A 15,522-nucleotide genomic window follows, 5' to 3' on the forward strand; every position below is an offset into this window, starting at 1 on the left:
TGTTAAATTAATGGGATTAAAGAATTTACATTTCAAAATGATCCCAAGTCAGATCACTGATTTGGTTCAATGTGTACCTCTATAGTATTTGTCTGAAAAATGTGTACGGATGATGTGGAAGCAAAAATACATAAAACTGATACCCCTGCAAGGCAGGAAGGTGCATGACAGAGACAGAGAAGGTGCAAGGCAGGAAGGTGCATGACAGTTTTAAAACCTGTAAAGAATCCACTGCTGCTGAGAAGTTCAGGGGTAGACATGGCAAGGAAAGGATTCAGAGAGAAACAACAGTTTGGGTATCCGACATCAAAAGGGAAGCAGCTGTAACTGTCAGAGCAGCTACTTCTAGAACACATCTGTTTGATGCAGTACAGCCTCAAAAGCTGTGTCATTTACTGGGGAATCTCTTGCAATTTTTTTAGCATTTTAGGCATCTGCACGTGCACAATCCTCTTCCTTGCTCTCTTATGCTGTTATTTTCTTTTTATTTTCTTTTTGTTTTCAAAGAATGACAAAATTTTGAGAGTTGGTTATTTTCTTGTCTCCATGTTTGTCCTAGTATGCCAAATATTATTTTAAAAGATAATGCGAGTCTGATACAACTTGTGCCACATTATTGTTAGTTAATTGCAGGAGGAGTAAATCTCTCTGAGACACTGTATGAAGAGTGGTCATGATCAACAAATACTTTTTTCTTGACTGAATTTACCATTCAACTTCCAGTAATGCTTCCCAATAATTGGTGATTAGCCTGTGGTGCATTAACAGAGTTCTCTCAGGTACCATATTTGTTCCTTGTATACCAGCTATTTTGACAGAGAAATTTGGGTACATAAGAGATAAAAAGATTTTCACTTTTAAATGTTCACAATTTAACTTACTCTGCTAGGTAATTACTGGCTTGAATCTGACTATTCATCTTATTAGAATATTAAGTCTATAAATCTGTGCAGGTAAAAGGGTAGGTAAACATTGGTTTGAGGTTCTTCCATGTTATTTCTATTACTGTGTTTTGTTCTTCTTCCCTGGAATGACTTTGCTACTGTATGTAAGGGTGTGTCTGTGGACAAGCTGAACACAACTTTAGGTGTCTCTGTTGCCTGCTGCAGTAAGTCTTTATGCTTAGATAGAACAAGTAGCTTTTTAAAACTTAGGGTGATCACATAGTGTTCATTTTAATGATAGTTAACAAAATGCAGTGCTTGCCAAAGGAAAGCAAAACCAGCAAGCTGGAAGACCGTGCAGAGTTAAAAGTTAATGACTGGCAGTTTGAGTTTACACTGTTCCCTCTAAACCACATTTGAATTTGCTTGCTGATATACTTAAGGTTAAAAAGTGAATATAAAGGCATTATAGAGTAGCACTGGTAATGTGGGGCTGGGGGTCATAGAGTACCTTTCTTTTGCTCAAGAAATTCCATTCTAGTTCAAGATTCTAATGTACCAGCAAAACTGTGGGTTTTCACATAACAATTTTAAGCTGATAGTTATTCTTATTTGGTTATCATTTGTTAGGGAACTGACATCATTGTCTGTGTTTTCCAGTGAAGGCTTTCTGCTGTGCCAGATGGCACCATTATTGTAACCACATGTCCTTATCTTGATTGCAGCACATCTTCATTGCCACCTCTTGACTGGCCTTTACCAAGCCATTATGGGCAGTGTGAACTGAAAATAGAAGTCCAGCCTAAAACTCATCACAGAGCTCACTATGAAACAGAAGGAAGCAGAGGAGCAGTAAAAGCATCTACTGGAGGACACCCTGTAGTAAAGGTAGGAAGTCTGGATTTCTTGAATAGAAGGTAATTTTTTAACTACAGTTACTGGTATTTACAATGCTGTGAATTGTTACCTCTTGTGAAGCTTATAGCCTTTCCTGGGCAAGATTTTCTCCCTTAAATATAATGTTAACTATTTTGAAAACACTGACCAAAAAAAACAGTTATTGTTGAGCTCAGAATAGGATGTAAGGTCCTGGTAAATTAGACTTGGCTTTGGCATCATACTCTCTTTGAAGAGAAAGATATGTGGGTTTGGTCTTGTGGGAATAACTGTGTGCACAAGATGTGATGTGCTGCTCTCTCACTTGGAGTGCTCAGGTGTGTACACAAATATCTTGCTCTGTGCTAGGGAGACTTCTGGATTTCTTAGGGATAGTCACTGATGTCTCCTTTAACATCCATGTGTCAGCTGGCTCACACAGCTTGGAAGGGAACCCACCCTCATTCACTGAATGTGGGGCAAATGGTGCTGAGAAACTCTGGGGCTCCTTAAGATGCCTTGGTTCATGTTTGCCACATCCTTAGGTGAAAGCAGTGTCTCTTCACTTACCTCAGTATTGCTTAATGGTCTTCATATTAATTCTAAGCCAGGTTAAGACAAAATTTAATGGCTTGTTTATAAGTCAAATCAGACAATAGTTAGAAAATTTTTATAAAACAAAGAGGGGAGAAAAATCTGATTACATGAAGATTGCAGCAGGTTTTGTCTTTTCCTCCAAATCCAGGATATTTCACGTTCTTTTCCAATAAAGTCAGTGTTTCAGTCTTCAATATTTTGCTACAGTCTATACATTAAAAATGTATTTTATATATTTATCCTCTTCCAGTAGTGGAAAGTAACTCATTACTATTGGAGACCAGATGCAAAATGCTGATAGGATTGGCATAATCTGTCCCCATTCTTTCTCCTACTCTTACTGTAGTATAAACATGTTATCCCTTTTCCTCCTTACAGTTTATTCCTCCTCTTTGGCAAGTGAATTGTGTCACACGCTGTATTTACATCATTACATTTCATCTATATAGATGAAGATATACTAGCAGAGTCTAAGTGTCTTGGATGATCTGCTGTTATTAATTTGTTTAAGCAACCTCTGCTTCCAGGCTCATCTGATGAATTTCTTCAGCCTGACTCCTAATCATATTCTTTGGGCTGTTTATCCCTGTTTCTTCTCTGTTAGCTTACCTTGAACTTTTTCATTTTACACCTTTTTTTGTCTTCAAGTCTTTGCATCATTCCTTTCTCTCCTTCTAAAAAGGGTTGGGTATCTGCATCCCATCTTCTTTCTTGAATGTCTTTCCTTGTTTTTCCATTGCAATTCTTAAGCTGAGCTCTTCATCCAGCTTTCATGTTCCCTGCAAAGTTGCTCAGTGTTTTTCTTCTCACAGTGCTGTGGCCTGACCAGCTGCAACTCTCTCCTTTTGTCAGACCTACCGGGTTTCTTAGCACAGTAGAGTCAAGGTCAGGTGCTTCTTAGGGAAGTGTGTGCTGCAAAGTAGAGAAATTTGAGGATGCCTGGCCTAGGCTGGGGTTGGCAAGCTGGCAAGACACGTTCCTTCATGTGCAGGAGTGTGTTGCTTTAGTCACTGGAGGACAAGTAGACACAACTTCCACATGCCAAGGTGCTCTCGGTGGAATTTAACACATCATTAATGAGGACAGAAACCTGAGAGATTTTAGCTGACAAAATAAATCTTTCCTGAACTGCTGTGAACTGCATTCAATATTGTTGAATTTTTTTTCTCTGGGTGTTTGTCTTGCTCTTATATTTGCATTAAGGGAATTTATGCTGATATTTGCAAGATTTGACAAATATGTAGGCTTTCTTTTGCTTACAGAACTAGATGCTTCTAAGCTGCATTACTGGATGCTTCTAACTGCAGTAATGCAAATTAGAAGAAACATCTGTAGTGACTGACTTACACCAATGATTTTAAAAGCTATTTATTTGCATTGAAATTGTGAAATACCTTGCTATATGAGAATGCTCTCTTAAAAATGAGGATGGCATTTATGTGTCTGACAGTCTTATGCTTCAACACATGCATTGTACTATGCCTCTCTACATTAAAATGAATGCAAATGCAAATTAATATTCAACTTTGCAATTTGGTCTCTTCCAGCTGGACTGCAAATTAATTGTTGTGTTTGATAGGAGATAGGAAGCTGTTATGAAACAAAGCATTGATTTGTATTTACTTTTTACTTACTGCTTGGAAAAACAGCATGGGAAAGGCCAAATTTGGAAAAGGTAATACTAATATCTGTAAGCAGGCAAATATTACTTTCATACAAACTGAAATGTTTTCCAGTACTTCTGGAAGCTTATTCCAGAAATCCTCATCATAGCATGCATTACTACTTCTTTCTGACTTTTCTTTTTGGTGCTCTTAGCTTTAGAGCAGTCACTTCATGTGTGTGATCATTGCAGTAAAGCGCTCCACATTTTCCTGTGTAAAATAACTGTGTGTTTACCAGTGTCAGAGATGAGAAAGGAGCTGGGTAAAGAGAACAGAATCCTTTAATTGGAGCAGACCTGCAGTGGTTGTCAAGTCCAACTGCCACATCTTTGGGTGCTTGAAGGCCTCTGTGCTTTTCCTTCTTACACAACTTGTTTTGCTTTTGAACATTATTTTATAGAAAGCTGGAGTATTTAATCTCCAAACTGTGAAGCCTCTGCAGTTCTGCATATGCACTTGATGTATTATTTAAAATAATGATTTTTAAGATAGTCCATGGCTTCAAGCCTTTAATGTATTAGTGCATGTCATTAATCTATTACTAATACTGTACCACACCTGTTGCTAGGACACTAAGCTTCTGACAAATTTGGCATCATCTGTTGTGAGTACATTTAATCAGCTTATTTCCAAATGGGAGGAAATTAAATAAGTGGAGCATCATGCTTTGCTTTGTATATCTCTTAACTTTAAGAAAGCTAATTCTATAATGATGTTCCCTTGTTTTTAGCTTTTTTTAATGCTAAATGTTCTAAGTAGCAGATACCTTTCATTTTAAGCTCTGCTTTCTTGGGAGTATGTTCCAGCTAATCCTTGTCATCTGGAACAGTTTCTTTTACCTTGGTAGAGAATCTGCATGATAATGCTGACAGTTTTCACAGGGAAGGAATAAATAATATAGCAGAATGGTTTGCAAGGAGAAAGGTGGCATGTTGAGCTTTTGTCATCCAAATGATGTGGAAATTTTGCAGTGCATTGCCAGGAGACAGCCTCTGAGCACTCCCTAATTTTACCATTCTAATTCATAGGTTAGAGTCTGCAATTCACCTATCTAGGAGCCTTTTAAACAAGTAGCTGTCACATTTTATCCAACTCTAAATGAACAGTCATCATTGCTTGAATTTCCACCCTTCCCACGGATACAAATAAAATAATGTTTGCACTTAGAATTTGCTAGAATGAGCTTTTACTTCTGTCTGAACTGGTCGGGTTCTTCATGAGACCTCATTTGGATAATGCTTATGATCAAAAACAGAAAAGCCTTTTAGAGCAGGTGGGCACCTGATAAGAATCTATTTGGGATAGTTTGGGGGTTTTTACTTTTGTACCTTAGTTTTCTGATCTAAAATGAACTTTTCTTTTTTAAATAAACAATAAACTTGTGTTATATATTGTTTTCCTGTTACTCATGTAATTTTCTGCAATTTTCTGAGCTCAAGGATTTTAAATTAAAGACATCTTTTGGTAGTAAATCATCAAGGCTGTGTTGTGCACAAGAAGTAGTATTTCCTTTTCTCTTTTTGTCCTGTTGCTAGGGAAGAAGGTGATGCCCATGCTGGTCATCTTGTAACCACACAGAGTGATGTACTCAGGGACTGTGGGCTCCCAGCTGCTCCTTAGCACCTTTCTGTGTGCAAGGAGTGTCTGTCCTGGGGCCACTGTGAGAGTCAGGTGTAGGTATGAACATTGGTTCTGTATTGGTATTCTGTATTGGTTCTACAACTGCTGGTGTATCTGCAGCAGACACTGTCTAGAATGCACTCCCACCCTGGGTATGCAGGGTAGATTGGGAGTGGTGGAAGCTGTTAACAGTTTGCCTGGACTGGAAGTGGCTTCTTCTCATACTGCAAAGTGCTTAAGGACAGAATTGTTCTGTTCCTCTGCCAGAAGCAGAATTATTCCTGTAGCAGATTCACAGTAACAGAGGAGGGGATGCATTGTGGAATCCATATGAACAACTCAGCAGTTCTGCGCTAAAAAAAAAGATGTAAGATCAAAAATCCAAGCAATATTAAATAAGTCAGTTTATTTAGATGGCTACACACTGCTACTCACTGACAAGCAGAATTTTCCGTGTGAGGTTTGGAGATCTGTAAAAGAGGGACTCTGTGTCAGCTCTGTTTAAAGTGATTGCAGAGCTTGAAGTCATGATAAGCGCTGCTGTGGATGAAAAAAGTAAACTAATTGAGCAAAAGTAAACTTACTTTGAACTGCTTGAAAGTTCTGAGGAAGGAATGTGTTCTCAAAAAGCCTGTCAAACTCTGCCTGAGTCCTGATGGAAGAAACTGCAACCAACAAGAGAGGATCTATCCAGGCAATGTCAGATGATCTGATAAAAGTAAATTAACAAAGTGTTGTCTAAACGAGTGTATGTTTCCTGGCCTGCAATTCTGTTGCTGTCACCTTTTCCCAGCTGTTCCCTGTGGCTAATGCATGTAACTACTTGAATATTAGGTATAATATTGAAATTCTCCCTTTTCTCTATGTCAAATAAACAGCGCTCTTTTTCTGTGTTTTGTAACCCTTCCCATTCTTCCTGCCTTCCACTCTCTAACTTTGATTTTTGTCTTGAATTTTTTCCTGATTTGTCCCTCACCAGAAGGCAGGCTGTATCCCTGCTCTAGTGGCCTACTGTTGATTGGTGATAGCAACCTGCCAATAAATCTAAAAGGCAGAAGGTAAATCTCAGCCTGTGGGAACTGTGTAATGGGCTGTACTGGCAAAAAACATTGACCTTTGGATGAGATTCTAAAACTATGTATCTTTGAAGAACAGTTTGATTTAGGCATCTTCTGCTTCAGAATCCCAAAAACAGATAGCAAAAGTGATGCCTGTATTCACTCTAGAAAATGCAGTAATTGGTGTGAAAACCAATAAAAACAGTCAACTGCTTTTTGTATCATTGGTTTACTAAATTTTTCTTTTTTTGACAGGTTATGTGGGAATAACCTCTTCCTATCCCAGCAATGCTTGTCCAAAAACTCTCCATAGCCTAATTAGTATTTGGAGTTAGTATTGCAGCAATAGCACCATTGTTTTTTCAAGAGTGTGGTAGAACCAAGTGCAGATGGATGGTTTGATGGCAGATTACATGGGACTGGCAATTCTGCATTCTGTTAACCTAATACTATTTCAGCTATTAGATTATATCCTTTTTTGTGTAATGTAAAATGGGACAGGACTAAAACACCTCAAAAAATGCCTGAAGTCAGTATTTAAAACACTTCCAATCCTGTCTGCAAGCAGTGAGTGTGTAAAAGTGTGAGATTTCAGAAATAGAAACCCAAGTTTTTAAACCTTGCAGAATGTTTTGTACGTGTGTAAACACTTGGTACCATGACCAACAATGAACTGATATTTGCGATTACTCTTTTTGCTTTAGTCCTTTGCAGGATCTGTTTGTTTTTGTGACAACCTTTAAAATGTTTTTAATTGGACTTGTGCCCCTACCTAATAGTTTATTCAAGTTTGTTCCTTTTATCTGTCACTATTTTTTTCACAATTGCAAAGGTCTGTACTATTTTGAAGTCTTGAAGTCAGTCTGCTCAATAAGTTTATTTAACAAAACACAAAGGATGACTTTTCTGATGTGTTTGCTTTTCCTTTTCTGTTGATGGAAAGGTGCACCAAATAATCAAGCAACAGAAAATAGTACTGCACGTCAGGAAGGGATTGAAATAGATGTTTTGGTTTAATGTATTGAACTTTAAAATCAGACATTTAACTTCTTGTAACATTATAACCTCTGCAGCATCAGAATGAAATTATAAAATGAATCCAATGTGCTGTTAAGACTTTGTGAGCCAGCAGTTGGGATGTTGCATGATAGATCTGAATGGAGTTTCCTTCCATCACTTTCTGCAGTCTCTTTTAAGCAGTCCATTGGAGATTATAGGTCAGCACTCACTGCACCTCTGCAAGGCTGCAAGGGATGACTGAGGTAATTTTGACTTTCAGTAGCTTCCCTGAACTCTGCTTTCTTCATTTCACATCCATGGTTTGCTTCAAGTTTTTCCAAATGCAGCTGTTGATAAATTCAGAATAAATTGTATCGCTGCCATTAGTCATGGTGCCTTTTGTTTTAAATTATGTTCATCTTCATGCCCTTGGATCTTTGTCATCCCTTACTTGTCATCCCAAGTCATGGCTGATAGATGTGCTGCTCAGCTTGGCAGATAGCCCTTCAGCTTTTAAACCCAGCAATCCTCACAGTTCTTTAGGACAGCTGCTGCACACCACTCAAAAGGGAAAGTCTTGTGGAGAAATGTCTGCAGAAAAAAAGTTCCATTGATCAAAGCCATGCACTGGTGCCTCTCTGATACCACTGTCCAAAAGATTCCAGGCTTGTGGAATCCTTTTCTCAGAGGATCAAACATTTAGATGGTTCAGTTTTTTCTTTAATTTCTTTTTTAAAGAAATTGCATTTTACTTTTGAAGTGGACTGAAATTTAAGCAGTAAAGATTCTTTTCCTTCAGGATTGTTTAGGTTTCATAGTGAACTGTACCATATTTTGCTCAGTCTTCCAAAGTAAAAGGAAGAAGTAACTGATTCATGAGAACTGCTCTTTGTTTTCACCCTCTACAGTGGGGCCTGCATTCTTCTCTTGTCCTCCTTACCTTGTCACTCTGGGGGTGTTCTAAGGAATACAGAAGTCACTGAAATGCATCCAGCTGCTGAGAGTCTGTCAAGGGGGAAATAACTACAAGCTGCTGTTCGTATCAAGGTGTTGAAGAGCCTTGGAAATCTCCATCTGAAGTAAATGCTTAGTAACTGCTTGTGGCTATTTACACAGATGAGTTTCCTTCCTGTTCTTCACATTTGAGCTGAGGATTTCTGTATAGATACTGGTGCATTTAGTGAAGAGGGATTGTGAACTTTAGGGACTTGATTATGTCAAACTTGCATTGTATTTCAAGACTGTGCCCTATTTTTAGGGAGGCCTATTTGTATGTAAAAGCTTTCTTTCTAATCAGCCTACTTCACCAATCCAGTAATGCCCTAAGCAGTGAATTAATTGTGCAAAGGCAAAGGAGCACTGAAATCTTCATCTGCAATTTGCAAGCAAAAAAAGCACATAAAACATGAGTATTAAACCCCAATGAAAGTTTGATTAAGCATGGCAATTTCCTAATAAATGTTGGAAAGTTTTGCAGGAAAAATGCTTTAAAAATACAATCAAATAGGTTTTGACACCACCAGAATGTTGTTGGTATCATAGTATACTTGATAGCTGAGCATAAAACCTAACTGATGAAATTACCTTTCCCCTACCACCACCACCCCATACACACACATCCAGTTCCATGTTTTCTCTTAAGTTCTAAGACTGAAAGTGTAGGTGTATGGAATGCTGACATTATTCATTGACACAAGTAGGAACTTGGGGTTTGGATACTTTGGTTCCAAAACCCAGACTATTTCCAAGTATACTAGTGATGTCTGTAAGTACCTGGTTACTGTGAGGTGTCTATTTCCTCTTGGATATTTTTCCCAAGCTTTGTTTTATGTCTTAAGAAATGACACTTTTACACTTGAATGGAGATTGGTAAGACTTGGCCTGCAACAATAAATAGAAAATATGGACAGAATCATCTTCATTTAAAAAAAAGGTGGAATGAGGAGGTAAAAATTTTAAGTATTAGAGACTAAAAAGAGTCTTCTCACTAGCTTTCCAAGTTGCTGTTTTCTTTAGATCAGAGCATGGAACCAATGATATGTGAGCCTGCTATGGTCCAAATATAGTCCACATGAAATCTGGAAAAATGCTAATTTATTTTTTCCAGGTTGATGCCTCTAAAATAAGGTGACCTCTTTGTTTTTCTTAGCAAGGAAAGGTTCTCACCACTGCCACAAAATTCCAGGTTTAAATAGTGCTGTCTTCAGTGATCAAATGAATCCATACAGTCTCTAGCGTGACACATTTTTAAAGGATTTTCCATGTGTACATTGAGTACATAGGAGTGTTTTTGTTGCATAAAATACAAAGCTTCTTGATGATCCAAAACTCTCTCCTGAAGTGCCTGCCTTTGTAGTTGCTTGGTAAAAGCTCTGGAGTCGCAGTGCCATGCAGGGGTTTCCTGTGTGCAGTGTAGTAATACTCTGGAACTGCTTTGGCGAGAAGCCCTTGTGGCTTATCCTGTGGTGACCTTCAGTCTTTAGCCTTCCAGCTTTAGTTTAACTTACGCAGGCACTGACCTTTGCTATGGAAACGATATAGAAACACAAAAACAACTTGGCTGAGTTTCCTCGGCAGAGCAGTGGGTGGTGGATCAGGATTCTGTTACAGGGGAGGGTTTCTAGAGGTCACTAGTGACACAGTGCAGTAACTTACTGCTTGTCTGCAGCACACTGTTTGCTGCTCCTGGGAAAGTGCTATATCTTTTTTTAAAGTAAAATTGGCAATTTTTTGTTTGTAGTGAGCAGCTCTAATACTGCACATTAATGGAATACGTGCTGGAAAGTGTACCTGAAAGCCTTCCTAGGGCTCAACCAGTAGTTCAGGTTACTGTTGCTCTGTAAGTGACCCATGACTGAATCTTGAGCACACTGATACTGTAGTGCCTTACCATAATGCTTCTTCATGGTGCTGATTCTGCAGCACTTGCCAGTAGGTTGTAAAATGCTGTTTATTTAAATACCTATGGTCTGTAAAAACACACTGTGTTCTTATTTGTGTATATTCTTTACTAAGGTGAACTGAAGGTTCATGGCTTCATTATGTATTTGAACAAAATATAGTATTTTTTCTCCCAAGTTAATTAAGGACTTATTTTCATTGAAAAACAATTAGCAGGTTGGGGATTTTTACTGATTTAAATGTTTGGGCTGTTCAACATACAGAATTGTGCATGAAGAAGACAAGGTGGTAAGAAGGCATCACCCTGCTGTCAATGAAATTAAGAACAATTAATATTTTTTTGAATGAGAGCAAAACTGTATTTAAAAGGAATGCATTTTAAATACCTAAATAAATAATTTTTCCCGATTTGAAGTTGATTTGGGGTAGTAATTCTCCTTCATTATTCACAAGGTAGGTTTTGCATTAATAATGGCAAGTCAGCCTGGAGCACCCAGCTTGCTTTTACACAATATTTAAGGGGGAAATGTTCATTCTAAAGCATAGATTTGTATAATAAAAGTTGGGGTTTTTCTATCCACGATCCCTCCAGCTGCCTGAGTTTCACTAGCACATCAGGCTGTCTCGTCAGCATGCACAGCCTGCTGAGCTTACTGGCTTTTGGCTGTGGCTCTTGGGAGCACAGGGACACTGCAGCTTGTCCACTGCCTGCTTGAGGCTGGGATGTTTCCTTTAATGACGCTCCATTGGTGCAGTCAGGCCCTGAATTACACTCTGTGCTGGAGTACATGGGGGTTATTCTTTCTTTCCCACTTCCTGGCTTACTTTATTGCCACAGGTATTGCGCACATTGGTGATATTTATTCCTTTACTTCGTGGGGGGACGGCGTGTTTATCTTTTTACTTGACCTTGAATAAAAGCAATAAATTGTCTGCAATACCAAGTATATATTTTTAAGTCTCTGCTACCTTGCCAGAGTATATGGCCATAGAGTCTCCTGGGCAATACCAGTGTGACTGCTGGCATGGGGGATGTTTTACTTCCCTAAACTGAGCTCCTGCTCTGTGTCCTCTGTAGAAGATGGTCTTCATGCACTGTAGAGAGACCAGCTTAGTTTTACAAGTATCCCCCACCCTTCCTTATCTCTGGTATCACCAGTATCTCTAGAACTGCTGTGTACATGTCCATTGTTCAGCATGGGGAAGATTAGCCTTAATTGGAAATTAGCTTTGTCACAGTGACCGCATTTGGAAGTCAGTCAAATTTTTGAATAGATCTGGCTTGTAATTTTTATAATTCCCAGTATTAGAGTGAACACATTTAACTAACGTCACATTTAGGCTGTATTCCATTGTGTTAAGATTTAATTTTAACTCTGAGGAAAATGGATGGTGGAGTCACAGTGTTGAGAACTTGTGACAAGATGGCTGCTGTAATGTTCAACTAATATGCATCCTAATTTTCTTTAAACTCCTAAAATAATTCAGACCAATTTAGAAAAATAAATTATTCTTTTGGTATTTAACAAAAAAGACACTTTTGGAAAGACACTGGAGTCCTGCATCAAGCATAAAAAGGAACTTATGCATGTGTATATATTTAATTGGTGTAACAGTCCCTATGCTCCACTGTGATGGCAAGAGGAAAGTTCCTTGTGGTCCTGATGTTCCTGTAGTTTATAGGTGACTTCTGACAGTGAAGGGGGAGAAACCTGTCAGTACACTGACTGTCACAGGAAGTTCTTTATTGTAACCATTTACTTACATGGGAAGCAATTCTGACAATCTAGACTGTCTCCATTCAGTGGCTGAAGGGATAGTTTGGTTTGGTGTTTTTTAACTGGATTTAGCTCTTTTCCCTGAGAACTCCAGGGATAATATATTTGACAAAACAAAGTCTTTCCAGACTTCTGTGTAAACCTAAATTTCTATTCTTGACTGAGAAAGCTCTAATAAAAGTGACAGACCTGGTAGGTGCTGCCACTTGAATATAGTGGCAGCACCTACCAGGTCTGTCACTACACCAAGTTGTACCTTGAATATAGAAACCAGGCTTTCATTTGGTCCATAAAACTCCCTGCCAGGAGTTTTATGGACCTGCTGGTGCTGCACCAGCAGTGGGGCTTCTGACTGCTGGGTGTGGGTGTGCTTTGGGCTTGTGTGCTGCTGACTACTGGCTTAAATTACTCTTCTAAGTAGGTTAAATTGACATGTTTTGTTTGGTTTTTAAGTGTTACTTGTGTAAAGAGCTTGGATAATATTGTTGTGTGACCAAATAACTCTCCCTAGAGACAAAAATATTGACATGGCAAAACCACGTTTAAAGAATGACTGTCTGTCCCTCCCTCCCATTTGAACATAAGTTGATGTCAAAGTCAATGAAATGTAAATCTGCTCCAGTGCAGTTTAGCAATTATATAACTTACAGCAGGCATCAATCTGCCAGTTGCAGCAAGGTGAAGGAAAAGATTTGTAAGAAATATTTTGTAGGCTTCAGATTTATAATAACAGGGGTTAAAGGAAACTGGTGTTACTGTTGTTTACATTTGTTTCCTTAACAAATTACCCACGTACTATCATAAAATGGGCTTTTTCTTCTAGTTTCAGTTCATAATTTTTTCTGCTGTTTGAGTGTTGCACCAGAATTGCTGCAGTTAGCTCAAGCAACAGGTGGTTTTATGATAACTGACTGCATTGGTGGTTAGATGTGTATTTGAGAAATGGGAAGATGTGTAAATTAACGTTTGCAGAATTTGTGGGTTTGAAGTATTTTCTTTGCCAAAAATAAACCACACTTGATTGTCTAGATATTAATTGAATCTTCTTGTCCTAATTTGATACATTTTCATTCACAAAACTTCTTAAGTTTAATAAAAGTTGCTGTTCCATTTCATAGTAGAAAAGCTAAAAGTTTTTAGTATTTCTAGAATCTAGGTGCATCTTAGTAAAATTGGTAATTGGTAATTAAAAACATTACCAGAAACAGACCCATAGCATAGCATAGCTTTGATGTAGAAATTCTGTAGATAGAAAAATTGTCTTTGAGAGAGTCAAAAATAATAATGGTATTTTGACATTCATTCATTCATTCCAGTAATTGTTGCCAGTCCTTGTCTTTGGTGACAGATACCTGTACTCAGTTTTCTGAAGTTAGTCATGAAATACTACTAACTCTTAACTCTTGGGACTGGTAGTGTGTTTGCAGTGTGCACCCACAGTGCAGTGGGAGTCACCTAACCTGTTCTATTCCATGTGCCTCCCTCAGCTGCTGGGCTACAGCGAGAAGCCGGTGAACCTGCAGATGTTCATTGGCACGGCCGACGATCGCTACCTGCGGCCCCACGCCTTCTACCAGGTGCACCGCATCACCGGCAAGACCGTGGCCACTGCCAGCCAGGAGATCATCATTGCCAGCACCAAAGTGTTGGAAATTCCACTTCTTCCTGAAAATAATATGTCAGCCAGGTACTTCACAGCATGAGTCAGCCATTTGGTTGCTAGGTGTAGTTTTTATTTTCTTCATTTGTGCAAAGGTGAAAGAAAAGTCCTGTAAAATCGGTGTATTTTCCACAAATCTGGGTCATGATGAAGACAAATCTCTTAAAGCAAGCCAGTGTGAGAACAATTAGAAGTAAAGGAGTAGAGAGACAGGGAAGCTGTTGTACAAATATGTTATATGACTGAGGTTGTGTGTCTCATATGAATAATTGATCACTGTGTGGAACAGCAGCTGGGATTTGATGGGTACACTTTGTCATTCTCTAGTCCTTTCTAAACTAGAACTAAATAGTGGTCTCTTGCTCCTTGTAAATGACATTTACTATGTTAAATAACTCACTCTGGAGGTTAAACAATGTGCAATAACAAATAATCTTTTAAAGGTTCAAAAAAGCAGCAGCTGGACATTTACAAGACAAAACGTTTCACCAGTACTTGCTGCTGTTTTCACACTTAAGCGTTCTTTCAATCACAGACATTTAAAATAACCCTTAAAATACCATCATGTGGGAGAAAATAGAACAGTTTCATTCTTTAACAAAAGAAAGGCTTACAGGGTGAACTTTGGCAGTAGTTTGATTTATTTTCTTCCATTTCTCTTGTGATCCATGTGTCCATCCTCTCCCATCTCCAGTATCGATTGCGCTGGTATTTTGAAGCTGCGCAATTCAGACATAGAGCTGCGGAAAGGAGAGACAGATATTGGAAGGAAGAACACCCGAGTGCGCCTCGTGTTCCGTGTTCACATCCCACAGCCCAGTGGAAAAGTCTTATCTCTGCAGACTGCTTCCATACCTGTTGAATGCTGTAAGATTGCTCTAACTGTACATCTTTTATACTCATGGTTTCTGCATGTGTCAGGAGTAGTGTCACTCTGACAATATTTATTGCCAGAATTATGTATAGCAATTGTGTAAAAAGTATTGTGTGTAAAGCACTCAGTTACCAAATGTTAATGTATCTTTACTTAAAGATGGTACTTGCCAAGTGACAGCTTGGAGGTTTAGGGGAAAAACAAGGGTTTGGGCTTTAGCCTCAGTGCAGTCATACAGCAGCTTCAGTAGTGCCTGTGTATGAGCAGAGGCAGCTGATACATCTCAGTGAAAATATTCATTCTAGAGCTGATATTATTTCATTGACAAGTCTGTAGCATGCCTTTCCCTATACAGTAATATCTAGTGAACAGCTGAACTTCTCGAGAGTTGATTTGTTAAATACTCACACTAAGGAATCAAGGCATGACCTTAATCTGAATTTCCCCTAGAATTTATTTTGTGTAGAAACTACTAAAGTAATTTTTAATCCAGGACTCCTAAACTGCAAACTAAATTTGCTGTAACAGTAGAGACTGTTGGCATTCGTGTATTCTTGGTGTTTCTTTTCTGTAATGATGTAATTTCAAAATAATTTTAAAATCAAAGATAA

At 38.5% G+C, this 15,522-nt stretch overlaps 1 protein-coding gene across 1 annotated transcript in view; it reads left to right on the forward strand.

Moving 5' to 3' along the window:
• The window catches only part of NFATC3 (nuclear factor of activated T cells 3), a 64,682-nt gene that overhangs the window by 23,128 nt on the left and 26,032 nt on the right, over nt 1-15,522 (forward strand). The window contains exons 3-5 of the mRNA XM_066557523.1: nt 1,610-1,772; nt 13,865-14,064; nt 14,732-14,904. Coding sequence (XP_066413620.1) covers nt 1,610-1,772; nt 13,865-14,064; nt 14,732-14,904 — 536 coding nt within the window. The remainder of the gene's footprint in view (nt 1-1,609; nt 1,773-13,864; nt 14,065-14,731; nt 14,905-15,522) is intronic.

Source organism: Molothrus aeneus, chromosome 11 (assembly GCF_037042795.1).
Source record: "Molothrus aeneus isolate 106 chromosome 11, BPBGC_Maene_1.0, whole genome shotgun sequence".
Classification (NCBI taxonomy): domain Eukaryota; kingdom Metazoa; phylum Chordata; class Aves; order Passeriformes; family Icteridae; genus Molothrus; species Molothrus aeneus.